We start from the raw sequence: 17,330 nt of genomic DNA, 5'->3' as shown, positions 1-17,330 counted from the left end.
ACCTTTGATAGCACAGTCGCCCCTGCCAGCATGGCCGCCACATTAGCATGCTCTTGGTCTGCTCTATTCTACCATAAATCTGTTTGGCTACGACGGAAAACAGAGCAAGCCGGAAACACCCGATCAGTCTTTGTGGCTAAACGCGAGCCAATTCTAAAACTAATTGACTTTGAAACACCACTGGATACGATTTTCTGTCCGTTGCATCCAGGGTCGGATGGTTCCAGGTCCCTTAAATCGAGGTTCAACTGTATGAACATGAATCATTCCTGGACAGTTGGTTATATGCATTGAGGTATGATGTTGCATTTTAAACCCTATATTGTCTTTTTGTCAGGCGCTGCATATCAGCGTGTGTTGTACCAGAGAAGTGAGGGCAGTTCCATGACTGAGGATAGCACTACACAGCCGATGGGAGATAGGGTCATGCTGATAGGTCTCAATTCTTTGAACCATGAGGGACAAGCGCTCGGCTGCAAGTCGTCGGAAGTCGCCAGCCGAGCCCTTAGCATGACTCGGCACGACGACGGCTCCTCCTGTGCATGGAGGAACATTACCAGTCTGATCAGGAGACTCGTGTATGGTCACTGCGACACACGAATATGTGACCTCCCACGTAGGGAATGTGGGGAGTGTAGTTAGGCTGTCATTTGTGATTCTTTTTGTTTTTTTAAGTTTTTTTTTTTTTTCTTGTAGATCGCAACTTCAAGATCAACACAATCGTTCGAAAGTCATGTACCTTCCGTCCCCTTGGTACTGGTGCGTGCTCACACATTCCAAAAACTTGCAATGTTGGGTTTAGGACTCAAAATAGATGCATTGACAATAAAGTTGTATTCAATTCAATTGTAAAATACAAAAATAAAATAACCTTCCGCTATTTGCAGGTAATAGAAACTGAGCACAGCCATGAATCAGAGAAACCACGAGTAATTAAAAAATGGTTCTCATTGCCTATATAAGTCATTCAAAGCCGTGATTTCCAGTGTGTTACGTTCCCCGCTAGTGGGACGTGTGCTCCATAAAACCATCAAATCTCAAACGGCATTTTACAAACAAGTGCGGCACTTTCGGAATTACCAGTGGATTCACCAATGGAATCCTATTTTATTAAGTACAACACATTGCATGATAATCTGAGACCACTTTAGATGTTCTTTTTTTTTAGCAGCACACCATTTTACTTTAATCATTTCTGATATATCCGTAGGCCTGCTGGTGCTATTTTTTAAAGTACTGGCCATGGAGAGATAAGTATTTTTTGAGGTTGTACTTCGGGTGACAAGTTTGCAAATCATTGGTTTAAAGCGTGAATAACAGTTCAAACTAATAACTGGGTGAGACTTAACAGGGATAGAACGTCTTTTTTTGTACTTGTGTATGACTTCTCGCCCCAAAGTCATCTTGGACAAACTCCCAACTCATCCCCAATCCTAATGAGGACGAGCTATAGAAAACGGATTGACGGCGAGAGCAACAATGATCAACAGAATTGATCCGAAGTGACAAAAGTGTTGAACCATTTTCACTGCAGTGTCAAACAGCAAGCAAGATTGGTCAGTGAAGATATCTGAGCCATTTGACTTTGAATTCCTTCCAGTGTCTGTCACATGACCAATGGACCATCATTTTATTGGCCGGATAATGGTTGAAGTGTGAAAATGGATTTACTCTCTCTAACCTGTGCTCTGACTGTACCATTTCATTTTGAATTTGAATGTCGACTTTGAAGATTTGTATTTATAAGAAATGTAAAACACGTTGATAAAACAATTCTGTTGAAAATTTATATTGAGAATCAAAAAATTACACTTTGATGCCTGCAAGACAAGTTTCCGGGATAACTGAGCAAACCAACCTATCAGAGAAGCCTATTTTTTCTGTCCACCAATAGGAGACCAGCTCACCACAACATTGGACAGATAGTTTGTGTATGTTTACCTCGAAAAGCAAACATGGTTTGATTTCGCGTACTAATTTAGTACCCTAACTTTCACACTATGCTCCCGCATTGGAGCAAGTCGCTGCTGTCTGAAGTAAACGTTGCAACTTTGCTCGTCTTCGTCGTTGTGTATTTGTCTCTTCACTACCACCTAAAACGCTGCCGCCGCCGCCACCGTCGTCTGGCTAACATACCCCCGGGTCCCAAGCCCCTGCCGATTGTGGGCAATTTCGGCGTTTTTCTCATCCCATCGTTCATCCGGAGGAGGTTCGGGAACGCGTCGAAGCCAAGCTCGACACCAATGGGGGCGCTGACGGAGCAAGCGGCGATCTACGGCGAAGTGTTTAGCCTGTTTGTCGGCACACAGCTTATAGTGGTGCTGAACGGCTATGACGTCATCAGAGACGCTTTCCTCCACCATCCTCAAGTGTTTTCAGACAGGCCGGACATCCCTGCGGTTACCATCATGACCAAACGCAAAGGTGCGTAATTACTGGAATTAATGTATTCGTATTCCAAACGCTTCAACTAATCTACCGTATTTCACTTACACCTTCGTAAGTTGTAAATGTAACAGCATATTGAATAGTTTAATTTTGTTTTTATTTAATTACACACAGAGGTGCAATGATTAATCAGCAAGTATCAATTATCAAATGAAACAATTATTTTTGATAATAATATATCAATAAACTCAATGTAAGCCTCAGCAGGAAATTTCTCCGATTTTTTATTTATTTTTTTGCAGTCCACCGTGAAATCACTTACTCCCTTTGGCATTTTTTCATTTATTGACTTTTTTAATGGCAGTAATTTCTTAAATCGTATTTTTAATGATTTAATGAGTGTCTATAGTAATGAAGCTGGATGTAACTTGGGAAGTTACTTGCTTCCGTACTAAATCTTCCCTGTTGACAACCATCTACGTCACCGCCACAACCAAGGTATCGTCTTTGCGCCGTATGGGCCGGTGTGGAGAAAGCACCGCAAGTTCTGCCATGCCTCCCTTCGAAACTTCGGTGTGGGGAAGCTTAGCCTGGAGCCGTGCATCCTCCAAGGCCTGGCGACGGTCAAAAGTGAGCTGCGACTACGACAGGAAGTTGGCAAGGGCGGCATGGACTTGACGCCGCTGGTCAGCAACGCCGTCTCCAATGTCATCTGCTCTTTGGCCCTCGGCGAGCGCTTCCCCCAAGACGACCGGCAGTTCGCGACCCTGCTGGGCCTGATGGTACGAGGCCTGGAGCTGTGCGTTAACAGCCCCGCCGTCCTCATCAACATCTTCCCACCACTCTACCACTTGCCCTTTGGCGCCTTCGGGGAGCTCCGGCGTGTGGAGCGTGACATCACCGCCTTTCTGAAGAGGATCATTGCTAAGCACCGCGACACGCTGGACCCAGAGAACCCCAGAGATTTAGTGGACATGTACTTGGTGGAGATAGCCAGCCAGAGAGCTGCGGGTGTGGAGGACAGCAGCTTCGATGAGGACTACCTCTTCTACATCATTGGGGATCTCTTCATCGCTGGCACTGACACTACCACCAACTCTCTTCTGTGGATCTTGCTCTACATGGCCGTGCATACTCACGTCCAAGGTAAAAAAAAAAAACAACGAACAGAATCAGCAACCAGGTGGCTTCCACAGTAATAGAGTTTCCATGCTATTTGCAAATAACAAGAATCCTCGAGTAAATGACACCCCTTAAAGGCCTAATTGATCTCAAAACGCCATTCCACATTGAAATGAATGGGAATTTCATTAATGCGTCCTAATGTGTTTTTTGATCAAAGAAATAGCACTCTAGAGTAGGGATAGACAACTTAAATACTGGAAGGGGCCACAATTTTCCATCACTGCTACTGACAACTACCAAGAACTAAGCGGAGGCACAGAGGGATCGGTCGCAGGTGTACCGTTACCCGAATTAAGTTAAGAATTTCACAAAATGGATGGAAGAATTAAGATAATAACATTTTTGCTTCTACCGTGGATTCAGACAAGGTCCAGGCAGAGGTGGACAAGGTGGTGGGACCATGCCGTGTTCCGTCTCTGACTGACCGGGGTCGTTTGCCCTTTACCGAGGCCACCATCATGGAGGTCCAGAGGCTGACCAGTGTGGTTCCGCTGGGCATTCCACACATGGCATCCAAGACCACAGGTGACATCATATGACACCAAATCGTGCCGATTTCTTTTTTACCTGTGCCAAGCACATAAGAATGTGTTTTGTGTGTACAACTTCCGTTTTTTTACTGGGTCCTATTTTAGCAACACATTTTTGTATATGTATAAGGTTTTCTCTGACCAATCAACCAATTGGAGGGCATAAAAATGCTGAAGTCATCGAAGGCCAGTGCTCTTGGCCCTGTGAGATGAATTTGAAATCTGATTCGTCAAACAGTCACAATGACTAGAGTTGAAGTTACTGAGAAGGCCTTGCTGGCCCCGAAAGCTGAGTAGTTTCACTTGATTTTTAAATTATTTTTACTTTTGTGCAACACATTTGCAGACTTCCGAGGTTTCACGATTCCGCAAGGAACGGTCCTTCTGCCCAACCTGTGGTCTGTCCATCGCGACCCCGCCGTGTGGGACCAACCCGATAGCTTCAGGCCTCAGCGCTTCCTGGATGATGAGGGCCAGCTGGCCAGAAAAGAGTGCTTCATGCCTTTTGGGATCGGTACCTTACTCATCCTACATGGCAAATCTGCGTGTGAACTTATGTCATTTTCTATTTCTCTCCTGGGTGTCAGGTCGCAGGGTGTGCATGGGCGAGCAGCTGGCCAAGATGGAGCTCTTCCTCATGGTCACCGGCCTACTGCAGGCCTTCACCTTCCGACTGCCGGACGGAACGACGCCGCCACCCATGCATGGACGTTTCGGATTGACGCTGGCGCCGTGTCCCTTCGCCGTGTCCGTCAGCCCTCGTGAGTGAAATCAGCCAATTGGATGTCCACAAAGGCAAACAGTGCAATATATTGTACTTACAAAGTCACTAGACACTTTATTGGGTACACTATCGGTACATTATCATTTTGAATTAGTACTGTAACGCAGGGGATAACAAAAATGCTGGTTGTTTATTCACAGTTGAATGAACAAAGCCTGGTGATACATTGTTCACCTGGTCACTCATAAACCATGGAAATTACATTTCACCTCGCGTGAGAAAATCACTTTTGTAGGCCAGGAAACACGAGCAACAAGCATCCGTCTCCCAGCATCTGTGTGCACTAACTAGCGGATCTGTAGCCCCTCCTTAGTGGGATTTCTTTTTGCTAGTTTCCCCAATGTGTTACAATACACCATGCACATTTTTAAGTGTTATTTTAATTAAAACAAATATAATTGACACCATGGCGTCCATACATTGAGAAATGTGGATCAGTGCGGTTTTGCTGCTGTGTGGTTTTTGATTTTTATACAATCTTTAGTGAACATATTACAAACAAAGATATCAATACACATAGGAAAGAAAGAATAGCCAAAGGCATGTATTTTAAATAAAAACATTAGATAAAGAACATAAAGTAACACTCTTCTTTGTTGGTTTTGCAATCCAAATGGTATTCCTACCTATACTGTTTGCTCTCCGCCTCAAAAATCAAAGTTTTCAGTGACTACATTCTGTAAATTGAATTTTGCTCCGATAATTTTATTAGAAAGGCTTCCGGGTTTTTTCCTCCGACTCTGCGTTGTCTCGGCTGGCCCGTCGGCACCTGTTACGTGGCGTCATCAATGTGTGTCAAAAGTCACACAGGCGGAGAAGCGCCTGGCGTCACGTGACCAGCAACCGTCCTGTTAGCTTCCAGTAGGTGGCCAGCTACTTGTCGTTGTCATGGCGTTCTTCGGGCACCATATGTGCAGAGCTTTCTCCTCATCGGCCTTCAGGAGTGTGGCCATCAAGCATGTGGTCATCATCGGCGGAGGACAAATGGGTGCGGGAATCGCTCAGGTGAGCCGAAAAAGAGTTTCGAGTGTTAGCCCAGCGGCTACGTGGCTAACCGATTGTCACCGAGAGCCTGGTGACCTCACGAAGACTGTCACCTGGATACTAACGTGCAAATTAAAGTATTTGCTGTTATTTATGCTGCAGTTTATTCAACATTTGCCTCCCTTGAAATGTGACAATATATGTCGTTCAATGAACTCACCTAGCCAAGTTCACTTTAACTGCAGTTGAATGTTTGGCCAACAGATGTCGCCGCCGGCTTGGTTTGTGCCCGCTTAGGAAACACGCAACTGTAAAAGTCAATCATTTTCTTATGTTCTTGAGTTTTTACTTGTATGGGCCAAATTCACCCTCAAGATTCCAGGCTGAAGGTGGTGGGACTAAAAATAGTTATTTCACAGTCGAACTGTTGACTTCATCAATAAATTGTTATATATATTGTTCTGGAGGGACATAATATGAACATTTAATTTTTAATTGTGAATCAGTTGTTCTTTAGAGTGCCTGCCCAGCCGTCAATTATGCCACTTATGTAGGTAGGCATAAAAAAATAACCGCTGCTGCTTACATACGATGACAGTTAAAAAAATAAATTCATCACTTAAAAAGAGCAAAACAGCACAAAACATAGCAATATAAAGTCTCATGCTGAGTCAAAACTGAAAAACAAAATGTATTACATGTCCTCTTATGAAATATAAAAATTACCAACAAGTTAGATGTCTTTCATCGGCGTTGCCTGAGATCCATCCTGAGGATCTCATGGAGAGACCACATCACCAACGAGGAGGTGATGAAGAGGGCAGGAGTGGCTGAACTGTCAGACATTGTCTCTGAAAGGAGAAGGAAAATGATCGGCCACGTACTCCGACTGCCAAGAGAGAGACCGGCAAGTGTGGCCATGGACTGGATGCCAGAGGGTGGAAAGAGGAAGAGAGGTAGGCCAAAGAAAACGTGGAGACAGACTGCCAAAGAAGACCTCAGTGAGATGGGTGTCAGCTGGCATGGAGCAAGAAGGGTCGCCAGTGACCGGAACAAATGGAGGAGGCTCCTCGTCCAATGTTCCAAATAGGAGCGGGCGGAACTAACTAACTATGAAATATAATTTCAAATAGGCGAACCGCTGTTTACGGTAAAATGTCTAAAAAGAAAACGCAGCATCATAAGTGCATTCTTTTGCCCAGAAACTCCTTGAATGTTTGCGTTAGGTTGCTGCGTCGACAGGTCACCAAGTGACGCTGGTGGACACGTCAGACGCCATATTGACGAAGGCGGTCAAGGGCATAGAGGCGAGCTTGAAGAGAGTGGTGAAGAAAAAGTTTGCTGACAAGCCTGAGGTTAGTAGCCTGATCGTGGCGAAAGAGCAGAGCTGCAACTAGTTTACCTAACGCGTTCATATTTTCTTTCTAGACGGGTGAGACGTTCATTGAGAAAGCTCTGCGCAACGTGTCCATCGCTACAGACGCCGCCGCTGCCGTCCAGAGCGCAGACCTCGCGTTAGAGGCCATTGTGGAAAACCTGAAAGTCAAACAGGATCTTTTCAGCGTGCTTGATAAGGCTGCGCCGGCGTAAGCGTTGCAACCTTAAGGGCTTCCTGTGTGCTTTTTCCTTCAAAAGCTGCAAAAACACGATTGAGTTATAAGTGTTCGTTAAAGGAATGGAGAGTTCACACCATGTTTAAAAAAAAAAAAAAGAAGTATGTGTCAACCGAATCTGTTTATTATTTAAATGTGAGCACGCTTTCCACATTATTGAATTTTTTTTTTTAGATGTACCTGAACTATGCTGGTCCATTTTAAGTCTTTTAGGTGTCGGTAGCACTCTTCTTTCTTCTGCTCTTTCTTCAATCCAATTTCTGTCTGACTTTCAGACACACCATATTTGCCAGCAATACTTCGTCGCTGCCCATTGGCGACATCGCGAGCGCCACCTCCAGACTGGACCGCTTTGGTGGCCTGCATTTCTTCAACCCGGTCCCCATGATGAAACTCGTCGAGGTAACGCAACACACAACCTAACGAAATGTTGTTTATTCGCCTCACAATGGGGATATTTAATCTGATACCGTCTGCATTTAACAAATTAAAAATGACCTCTATCTGAGAACATTACAACAAATCTATTTTTGTTTGACCAAAATTGAACATTTAATGCAGTACCTCCGCATGGATGATGTCACTGTTCCACCCCCGCCAGGTCATCGGAACATCCGCCACGAGCCAGGAGACGTTCGATTCCCTGATGAACTTTAGCAAAGCGCTGGGCAAAACGAGCGTGTCCTGCAAGGTAGGACGGAAGGAAAGACAGGGAAGGTCGCCGTCTTTCCTCCAGTGAGGAAAGTAAACCGCAACGCTAGCCGGTTAACCGACACGCTTCCGTTCAGGACACACCAGGATTCATCGTGAACCGTTTGCTCGTCCCCTACATGTTGGAGGCCGTTCGTCTGCACGAGAGAGGTACGAAACCGCTCTTCCGAACTTGGATCTATGCGTGTATGCCGATGTCAAACTATGCCCCCGCGCACCGTCCCGCTGCAATGTGTCTGACAGAGTTTTGGGGAAAAAAAAAAGATGTTGCGCATAAGTCACGACAGCGGACACTTGCGTGTCATGGAAGGTCACGTGATTGCAGGTCACGGGTCCAAAGAAGACATCGACGTGGCCATGAAGCTCGGTGCTGGCTATCCAATGGGACCCTTTGAGCTGCTGGACTATGTGGGTCTAGATACAGCCAAGTTCATTTTAGATGGTGAGTCGAAATGTTGCTTTTGCAAGACGACAAATGAATCTGGGCTCGGGTTGACCAATTTGTGTTGTGATCAGGTTGGAGCGCCATGGAGCCAACTAATCCTCTCTTTAGCCCGAGCCCTTTGCTCAACAAGCTGGTCGCAGATGGAAAGTTTGGCAAAAAAACGGGAGAAGGATTCTACAAGTACAAGTAGCTTCACTTTTGTTGGGAATGGCGACAGCAGCGGAACCAGGCCGATGAATAAGTACCGGTACAATGTTGCTGTGATGATAATGTGACTCACGATAATGCTGTGTGCCTTTTCCCCTGAATAATGATGAGATTAGCACTACCAAAATGTGCTAACTGTGGATCATAAATAAACACAGGGGTTGGGGGGGGGGGTATTTTTGTCAATTACCAATTGTTTTTTGTTTTTGTATTTGAACAATGAAAGAAGCTATTTAACACTCTTGTAGTAATATTTGAAAAGCATGACTTTGGCGATCGTCAGAGAATGCCCTGCCATCCTGAAGTGAACACAGGGGGGTGCTGTTGCTCTTGAAATGAGAACCTAAGACTCGCTTAATGAAGCTTAAATTGTTTTAGGTCAACTTTTCACACAAATTATTAGTTATGCACTCAATCTGACTCATTTTCACTCGTGTCCCAAGTTTGGTATTACTGAGCGCTCTACATATTCGTATGTACAGTGGTGCCTTAAGATATGAGCCATCAATCTCATTGCTTGCTCTGACTTGCGAGTGTAAACTTAGGATATGAGCGCGTTTTGCTGCCAGGTGGGACTCGACTCACTTCACCCCAAGCGTCAGTGGTGACAGATAAAATGTGTGAAAGGTCTGTGCATCGACTGTGGCTATTCACATTTTCTGTCGGCCAAACATTTAGCGATACAAAGAAATACATAAACGGATGCGAAGTAGACATTTATCGGTCTGAAAAGGGTTACAAAGCCATTCCTAAAGCACAAGGACGGCAGCGAAGAGCGGTGAGAGCGGAACAGTCGTGTCCCTTCCCCATCTGTGGCCAGCCTCCGAAAATTAACTGAAGAACACAGCAACCACTCATCCAGGAAGTCACAAAGGAACCCGGGTCAACGTCTAAAAAAAGGTAAGTGACTCGACACAAGAAAAAGACTACAGGGCAAAAATGACATCCATTGCAGAGTTCCCAGGTGAAAACCGCTCGGCATCACCTTTCTGTCGAGAATCCATTGGTCGTCTTTAAGATTTCATTGTACCCTGCGCAGATTCAGGACACTCTGTACCAAGTGCAGAAAAGCAGCCCCAGGACATAACTGAGCCTTCTCCGCGTTTCACGGTAGGGACAGTGTTCTTTTTTTTCTTGGTATGCTCCGTTTTGCTTCTGTGAACATCAAGCTGATGTGCCTTGCCAAAAACGGCCAGTTTTGTCCCGTGTCTGAACCAGCGTGCCACATAGCTCCGATTTTTGTCAACACAGCGGGTTTGCCCACCTCATCATGTCTCCTCATTTGCACTTGTGTGTGTGTGTGTGTGAACTGATTGACTTGAGGTTTTCAAAAGGAAAGCTGGAGTGAAGGTTAAAAAAAAAGGAACGCCTTATAAATTAAAATCCTAATTTAGATCTGAATGTTGCTTAAAACTAACCCTTTGAGAAATTCAGAGGAAAGTCAAGAAGGTGAAACGTCAGTAGAAATAGATTTGTAGTTAAGATGGGTTCATCCAAAAATAACTGCTTAGCATCCCAATTGAAACCAGGAGTGTCCACACTTTTGAAGGGCCGCATATGGAAACATCGAAGTTGGCCGCCTTGACATTTTTCATTTCGCACTAAACCATTTCATCAGTGGGGGTAAAGACCTGTGAAGTTGACAAAAAACATTTAGGTAATGAAGCAAAAATTCAATCAATGACATTTTAATATCCTTGGAGAGCGACTTTTAGCCTTTAACTCGACTTGTCTAAAATGTCCTTTCTAATCTTGTCGGACGACCCGCTCCTTCACTTCCTCTGGTCCATCTTCAGTGTGGTACACACCACCAAACAGCTTCAGGGATTTCCACACCTCCATTACGAACACGCACACACATGATCAAATAAGCAAATTGTGCCTTTTTATTGATTTTTCTTAAAAAACAACAAAAAACGTGGAAACATTTCAAAGACGATCACTTGGGAAGCAAAAATGCTCCTCCAAGATGACAGCGACCCCACATCGTATAACACGGGATAGGCATCATCATCAAAATCATCGTGGAGCAATAGTAAAATAGAGAAAATATTACAGAGATGCTTGCGTGGGAGGGGGCGGGGGGATGACAGAACAAAACAAAGAGCTCACCATTTTGCTACCAGGAGGGAAGGGAAAAAAGGTCCATTGCAATAAAAGAGACTGTCAAGTGCTGGAGTAAATATAATATCTGCTTCATTTGTCTGCATGTCCATCCACAAAATATAGGCCTCACTCTCGTATGTTGCCTGTAAAAAATAAAAGTCCAAGGAAAATGAACTGGGGAAAAAGTACACACACACACACACACACATTCACCCACTCACAGCATTATTTTTACAAGATTTCAAAAAAGAAAGAAAAGGGGAAAGAATGGCTTTCAAAGCTTATGTTCATATATAAGAAATGTACACCATGGTAAAACAAGGGCTCAAGATGATTTAAAAAAAAAAAAGTAAATGGAATAAAAGGTTGATCCTTTTGGCCAAGTCGCTGGTCCAACCTATTCAAAAATATATAAAAAAAAAATAATGTGATGAGATGAGAAGAAATCCCTCCATATTCCTTAGTGCAATCCAAAATAGGCGATTGGTCCGTTTGGTCGGAGGGGGGGGCGGGGAGGTACCCCGAAATGGTCGCTGGACTCCAGTGAAAAAGTGGGAATGTTGACCCGAGCCAACTGGGGGGAACACCCCATGGGCCTTAAACTACATTTCTGGAAAAATATAGTCCACATATTTATGATTGTGTCGTATCAAAATTTGTGCTCACCGATTTTGGAAGCTTTTAGTTAATTTCTCGCGGCCTGTTCAGTTTCTCACTCCTGAATTTGACAAAAGAGCGAACAAATAACTTAAAAATAACTTAGTTGGAGTGTGCAGGTGGTGTGTGTTGATTATTGGTGCGCGATTTGTGTGTGTACAGGGAGTGACACACGCACACTTTGAGTGAACGAACGTGAGTGACGGTGATTGTCGTGTTCAGTTCAGTGTCTTTCCAACAGGGAGAGTGTGACGTGTAACTTTTAAGGGGTGTGAGGTGATAGGTGTTGGGTTAGTTTCGGAGGTGGGGGGTGGTTGGTCCTCTGAGGGTCTTCATGGAATCTTAGCAGGCCTCCATCTCAAGCAGAGGCCCCGCAGCGGCTGCCTTCGCTGTGCATGTGGAGAAGTTGTTCCGTTTTCCTCCTGTGATGACAGAAAGACGTGTGTGGCGGTCATTTATCACCATAGCAACGAAAAGGGGTTGCGTCAGGAATTTTTAAAATATATATACTGTATATATACTGTATATATATAAACTTCATATCAAAGGCATACAAATGAAACACGTCTGGAACAGATGAGGGACTATTTCCTGAAAATCTACTTTTTTTCTCTCTCTTGAAAAGATCCATTCCTATTCGTAAGAACGGTAATATTAGATTTAAAATTATATCTAAAAACATGTCAAAGTCCTATATGATGGAAAGAAAGTATTTCTCTGTATTTGTGACATTTCACAAAAAATGTGATCTTCAAGAGGAGAACTTTTGGATACTGTATCGTTTTTTTTTCCAAACCCCGTCGTTGCATTTACTTTCAAAATGAAACTAATTTGATATTTTTGCGGAAAGTCGAGGGAAAAGGGCATTCGTTAAGTTTGAGTGAAAACGGCACGTTTTTAAAGAAAGTTGTGCATCAAACAGGATCGGCCATGAAACGCAGAGGCCAAAGGTTGACCAGTGCAAAGAGTAAAAAGACAAACAAATAAATAAATGATGTCACTTCTCAAGTTAGCATCTTCCCGTTAGCCGCAGTATAAATCATCTTCACCACATGCTGCATGAAAGCAACCACGGCCTCCCATCTCGACATCTCCAGCACAACCCTGCAGGTCCCCCCCCCCCCCCCCCCCCCCCCCGCCGCCCTCAACTCCTGCCCTTGCAGCCGCCGCAGACATGAAACGATCTAGCCTTCCTGCTTCGGGAAAGAGCAGTGTGTGTGTGTGCGTGCGTGCACGCGCGTGCTGTCGGCAGCGGGCCAACACTTCACAAGGTCTAGCCGACACAAACACCAGGATTCAGGAGCAACTTGACCCCTCCTCTCAGCCTCCTCCCGCCTGCATTAGCACTCAGGAATGCTGGCTAGCCTTTTTTTCCCCCCTTTTCACAGGAAATGAAGCACTCCTCTGTTCATACACACACACGCAGACACACACCCACACGCACGGTGATCCCTGTCCCGGGACACAAACTCTCCGCCGGGCGTTTGAAGTACGTGAGGTTAAGATAACTGGCGCGGCCTCGTGTCTCAATCGCCGCTTTCAACCTCCCGCGCGCCCAATCAAAAAGGGCCGCGGTTGGGAAAGGCCCGCCTCTTAGCATCCATTCCGCCAGTCGCCCCCCCGGCCCCCCCCCTTTTTTTTTTTCTTTTACTGGGCTGTTTCTTCTGGTGCCATTAAGAAGGAAAACACGGCGGACAAATTGGTCTTTTAAAAGGGGCTGGGAGAGAGGCCACAAGCAACATGGCAGAGGGAAAATTCACTCGATGGATCAAAGTATTGGGTCCATAATCGAGTAATTGAACAATTCGGAAAGCAAACAAACATACGTTTCTGCTTTCGCACCAATTGATTTCTTCCCTTGTGTCTTTCAGATGGAATTTGCCAAAGCAGGACATTGTCGCACCCAAAATGCGTGTTTACGCGGCCGCTGTGGGTTGCACGTTCAGATGATTTGATATATGATTTTTTTTTTTTTTTTTTTGGTCGAACAAAAAGTTGCCGTTTTAGACCCCCTCCCACCCCCCCCCCACTCCCTCCTTTTGTATTTTGGAGAGCAAAACAAAAAGCACTATTTGGAACGAAGACTTGATGGGCCCGTAGGAGCTTGAGAGCAGGCGGTCCGGTGACCTTGGCCCACATTTGCCGGACGGCTTTTTCAAAAGCGGCAGTAAAGTTGCGCCAGGGAAAATAAAAATGAGCGGGCCCATTAAAGGAGGCACCTGGAGGAGAAGGAAGGGGAGGTTTTGCACGCTCAGCACTGCCCCCCCCCCCAACACACTTTTATTTTTATTTATTTTTAAAAACGGGCCGTCGCAAGGCCGTCCAGGAAGCGCTCGAACCTGAAAAAGGGTGCCCACAAACCGCAGGCATGTGTGGGTGTGACTAATGGGAGGCGCTGGCCACATCAGACGCGGTAAGCACGGGGGGTCCGCAAAGATCGAGTCTGGCCCCCCCCCCCTACCCCCTCACCTCCCCCGCCAACGCGGATCAGTCTGAGTGGGTGTTGGGAGTGGGGAGGTCGTGGCGGCACGTTCAAAGAGTCTGAACAATGACTGGTCCCTTCACTGTGGTCCCACTTGAAAGCGAACATGACGAGGGAGGGAAAGGGAAGGGAGTCCAAACTTTGCAGAATTTCAGGGCTAGCACGCACTTCAGGCCAGCCACTCAAAAGCTGCTTTCTTCTGTATTCATGAGTCTTGATGTCAACCTCAGTCACTACAGTGGACAGCTATTCAAAAGCTGTTTTTTTTCCCACTCCTGGACGTGAATGAGTCTTGATATTACATCAGTCACTACAGTGGACTTGAACCATACTCTTGCATATCCTGTCGCACAAAACAGCTTTTGAATTGGGTCCACTGAATTCATAAAAGTAGGACAAAAGAGCTGAGTAGTAGTCCAGTGTAGTGACTGATGTACATTTTTCTTTAAACCACGTGAGCTCATTCAAAAGCTTTCAAGGGTGGTTGTCATAAGTGACGCATTAGAGGGTTAACGAGCAGAAAATGGAATGAAGCATAACGTGTCCCCTCCTGCCTCAACCCAGTCAGTAAAGGCATCTGGCCCGGATTCGGCATGAAGCTGGCACTGCTGGCCTTGAGTCGGCACTGGCATAATGCATGTGGGCCGAACACGGCCCAGGAGTGGCAAAGGAGGCACTGGCTTGACTCTGGCAAACCAGATGAGTTCCAGTTGTGGAGTGAAGTATTTGGGCCAGAAATCAATTTACAACTCCGGCCAGCCAGTATTGAGCCACCCTTAAATGCAGTTTCAGATTTATTTTTTCAACACACAGCCTTGTTTTACAATTGCACACTGATGCGGAATTCCATTCATCACACACACACACACACACGCATGCACTCGCGCGCCTTTTAGCCGAAAAAAAACAACCATGTATAGTAAGGCGTTTTTAGACAAAAAAAACGACAATGTATGGTAAGGCGTTTTTAGCCAAAAAAAAGGACCATGTATAGTAAGGCGTTTTTAACCGAAAAAAACAACCATGTATAGTAAGGCGTTTTTAGCCAAAAAAAAAACCGACCATGTATAGTTAGGCGTTTTTAGCTGAAATAAATGACCATGTATAGTAAGGCGTTTTTAGCCGAAAAAAACAACCATGTATAGTAAGGCGTTTTTAGCGGGGAAAAAAACGACCATGTATAGTAAGCCGTTTTTTTTCCGAAAAAAACCCAACCATGTATAGGAAGCCGTTTTTAGGTGAAAAAAAACGACCATGTATCGTAAGGCGTTTTGAGCCCCAAAAAAACGACCATGTATAGTAAGGCGTTTTTAGCCGAAAAAACCAACAATGTATAGAAAGGCGTTTTTTGCTGTAAAAAAACGACCACGTATGGTAAGGCATTTTTGGCCCAAAAAAAACCAACCATGTATAGTAAGGCGTTTTTAGCCCAAAAAAAAACGACCATGTATAGTTAGACGTTTTTAGCTGAAATAAATGACCATGTATGGTAAGGCGTTTTTAACCGAAAAAAACGACCATGTATAGTAAGGCGTTTTTAGACAAAAAAAAAAAACGACCATGTATATAGTAAGGCGTTTTTAGCTGAAACACCCCGACAATGTATAGAAAGGTGTTTTTAGCCGAAAAAAACGACCATGTATATATAGTAAGGCGTTTTTAACCGAAAAAAACAACCATGTATAGTAAGGCGTTTTTAGCCAAAAAAAAAACGACCATGTATAGTTAGGCGTTTTTAGCTGAAATAAATGACCATATATGGTAAGGCGTTTTTAACCGAAAAAAACGACCATGTATAGTAAGGCGTTTTTAGACAAAAAAAAAAAACGACCATGTATATAGTAAGGCGTTTTTAGCTGAAAAAACCCGACAATGTATAGAAAGGTGTTTTTAGCCGAAAAAAACGACCATGTATATATAGTAAGGCGTTTTTAACCGAAAAAAACAACCATGTATAGTAAGGCGTTTTTAGACAAAAAAAACGACCATGTATGGTAAGGCGTTTTTAGCAAAAAAAAAAAACGACCATGTATAGTAAGGCGTTTTTAGCCGAAAAAAACAACCATGTATAGTAAGGCCTTTTAAGCCGAAAAAACCCCCATGCATAGTAAGGCTTTTTTAGCCGAAAAAAACGACCTTGTATAGTAAGGTGTTTTTAGCCGAAAAAAACCCGACAATGTACAGAAAGGTGTTTTTAGCCGAAAAAAAAACTGACCATGTATAGTTAGTTTTGGTTGTAAAGTGTCCGAGAGTGTCTTGAAAGACGCTTATAAATAAAATGTATTATTATTATTATTATAAGAAATTTCAGGGGTTATTTTTACTGACCATTCATTGTTCATGACACGTACAAATGTTTGTTTTCCTAACACACTGTCCATTCTTGTTTTCTTACAGTTCTTACAGCCGCTATGAGACCTAACAGCCTAACATCTTGGGCCTCAGACCAGGAAATTGATGTCACAAACAAAAGATGGCTACATCTGGCTCCTGATCGGGATGGTGACAGGAAGGAGAGCATGAGAAGAAAAGAGGACATGGAGAGCGCAACAATTTGATGGACAGAAAAATACCGTTCAAGAGTAAGCTGCATTCCAATTTGGACTTTGTGTTCACTGTTAAATAAAGAAAAGTGCATTTTTCCAGTGTATGTGGAGTTATATGTGAGGTTCACAAATTAGGACAATAAACATATTTTTATAACAGTTGTTTTTGAGACTTTTTTTAATGTGGGTCAAATATGGCTCATGAAAGATGTGGCTTAGTTGAGGTTGAATTCAGGCTGATATCAGGAACCTGTTCTGGCCCAGTAGAGTAGGGCCAGATATGGTTTTACAATGCGGCTCAGATCTGGGCCGAATGCGGCCCACATCGTGGATGCCAGACGTGGGCCACTGCAGGACCGTCATTCATTGAGGTACAGTATGTGGGCCGAGTGTACGTGCCGTGTCTGCCCCAGAGCTGGGCCAGACCAATTTTGCTGACTGGGAAGTTGCCCCCCCCCCCCCCCCCCGCCCTCCCCTTCCTCAGCAGATAAGCGTTTGGCAAGGCCCCGCGACTCGGACTCAGGAAGTGCCGGAGACATGACAAAGGCCCTCATGGCGTTTAAGCGCGGCGCTTGACAATGGGCCCGTGACTCCGGGTGAACGCACGCAGAGGGAGCAGTCTAAACAACAGGCCACGTGTCAACAAACACAGTTGAGGCTTTACAACAAGCTCCTTTTCATGCTCGCTTCCT

General features: G+C 44.6%; 3 protein-coding genes across 7 annotated transcripts in view; 2 read left to right on the top strand and 1 right to left on the bottom strand.

Annotated features, from left to right (window-relative positions):
• The first annotated feature begins 115 nt into the window (after positions 1-115).
• cyp2u1 (cytochrome P450, family 2, subfamily U, polypeptide 1) lies at positions 116-5,289 on the top strand. Of its 4 annotated transcripts, none has more exons than XM_086121163.1 (6): positions 116-295; positions 697-2,424; positions 2,887-3,534; positions 3,937-4,098; positions 4,450-4,594; positions 4,691-5,289. In XM_086121163.1, exons 2-6 carry the CDS (start codon positions 2,001-2,003, stop codon positions 4,866-4,868), a joined length of 1,557 nt encoding a protein of 518 aa, XP_085977289.1. In that variant the 5' UTR covers positions 116-295; positions 697-2,000; the 3' UTR covers positions 4,869-5,289. The 4 variants fall into 4 exon arrangements, with proteins under 4 accessions (XP_085977289.1, XP_085977288.1, XP_085977286.1 ...); XM_086121162.1 differs by having other exon boundaries at positions 4,450-4,617; XM_086121160.1 differs by having other exon boundaries at positions 4,450-5,289.
• Positions 5,290-5,433: 144 nt separating this feature from the next.
• On the top strand, positions 5,434-16,797 carry hadh (hydroxyacyl-CoA dehydrogenase). Its single transcript, XM_086121174.1, has 10 exons — positions 5,434-5,892; positions 7,098-7,226; positions 7,300-7,457; positions 7,760-7,886; positions 8,086-8,175; positions 8,273-8,345; positions 8,521-8,637; positions 8,712-9,811; positions 9,887-9,957; positions 16,490-16,797. Exons 1-8 carry the CDS (start codon positions 5,776-5,778, stop codon positions 8,828-8,830), a joined length of 930 nt encoding a protein of 309 aa, XP_085977300.1. The 5' UTR covers positions 5,434-5,775; the 3' UTR covers positions 8,831-9,811; positions 9,887-9,957; positions 16,490-16,797.
• The window catches only part of lef1 (lymphoid enhancer-binding factor 1), a 54,901-nt gene continuing 48,281 nt past the window's right edge, over positions 10,711-17,330 (bottom strand). For both annotated transcript variants that reach the window (XM_086121169.1, XM_086121171.1), the window contains exon 11: positions 10,711-12,032. The gene's annotated coding sequence lies outside the window, so the exon portion shown is untranslated. The remainder of the gene's footprint in view (positions 12,033-17,330) is intronic.

The sequence above is a fragment of the Hippocampus guttulatus genome, chromosome 9 (genome assembly GCF_054856545.1).
Source record: "Hippocampus guttulatus isolate MCC_2025c chromosome 9, RoL_Hgut_1.0, whole genome shotgun sequence".
Lineage (NCBI taxonomy): Eukaryota > Metazoa > Chordata > Actinopteri > Syngnathiformes > Syngnathidae > Hippocampus > Hippocampus guttulatus.
The sequence above is the reverse complement of the archived record's forward strand: the minus strand, read 5'-3'. Positions and strand labels throughout refer to the sequence as shown.

What these genes read in the sequence shown, in the direction of transcription:
- cyp2u1 (XM_086121160.1), top strand. Translation starts at nt 2,001, where the DNA reads ATGCTCCCGCATTGGAGCAAGTCGCTGCTGTCTGAAGTAAACGTTGCA. An exon ending in CATCATGACCAAACGCAAAG is followed by an intron (nt 2,425 to 2,886) that starts GTGCGTAATTAC and finishes GCCACAACCAAG; the next exon opens with GTATCGTCTTTGCGCCGTAT. An exon ending in CGTGCATACTCACGTCCAAG is followed by an intron (nt 3,535 to 3,936) that starts GTAAAAAAAAAA and finishes CCGTGGATTCAG; the next exon opens with ACAAGGTCCAGGCAGAGGTG.
- hadh (XM_086121174.1), top strand. Translation starts at nt 5,776, where the DNA reads ATGGCGTTCTTCGGGCACCATATGTGCAGAGCTTTCTCCTCATCGGCC. An exon ending in CTTGATAAGGCTGCGCCGGC is followed by an intron (nt 7,458 to 7,759) that starts GTAAGCGTTGCA and finishes TCTGACTTTCAG; the next exon opens with ACACACCATATTTGCCAGCA. An exon ending in CGTTCGTCTGCACGAGAGAG is followed by an intron (nt 8,346 to 8,520) that starts GTACGAAACCGC and finishes ACGTGATTGCAG; the next exon opens with GTCACGGGTCCAAAGAAGAC.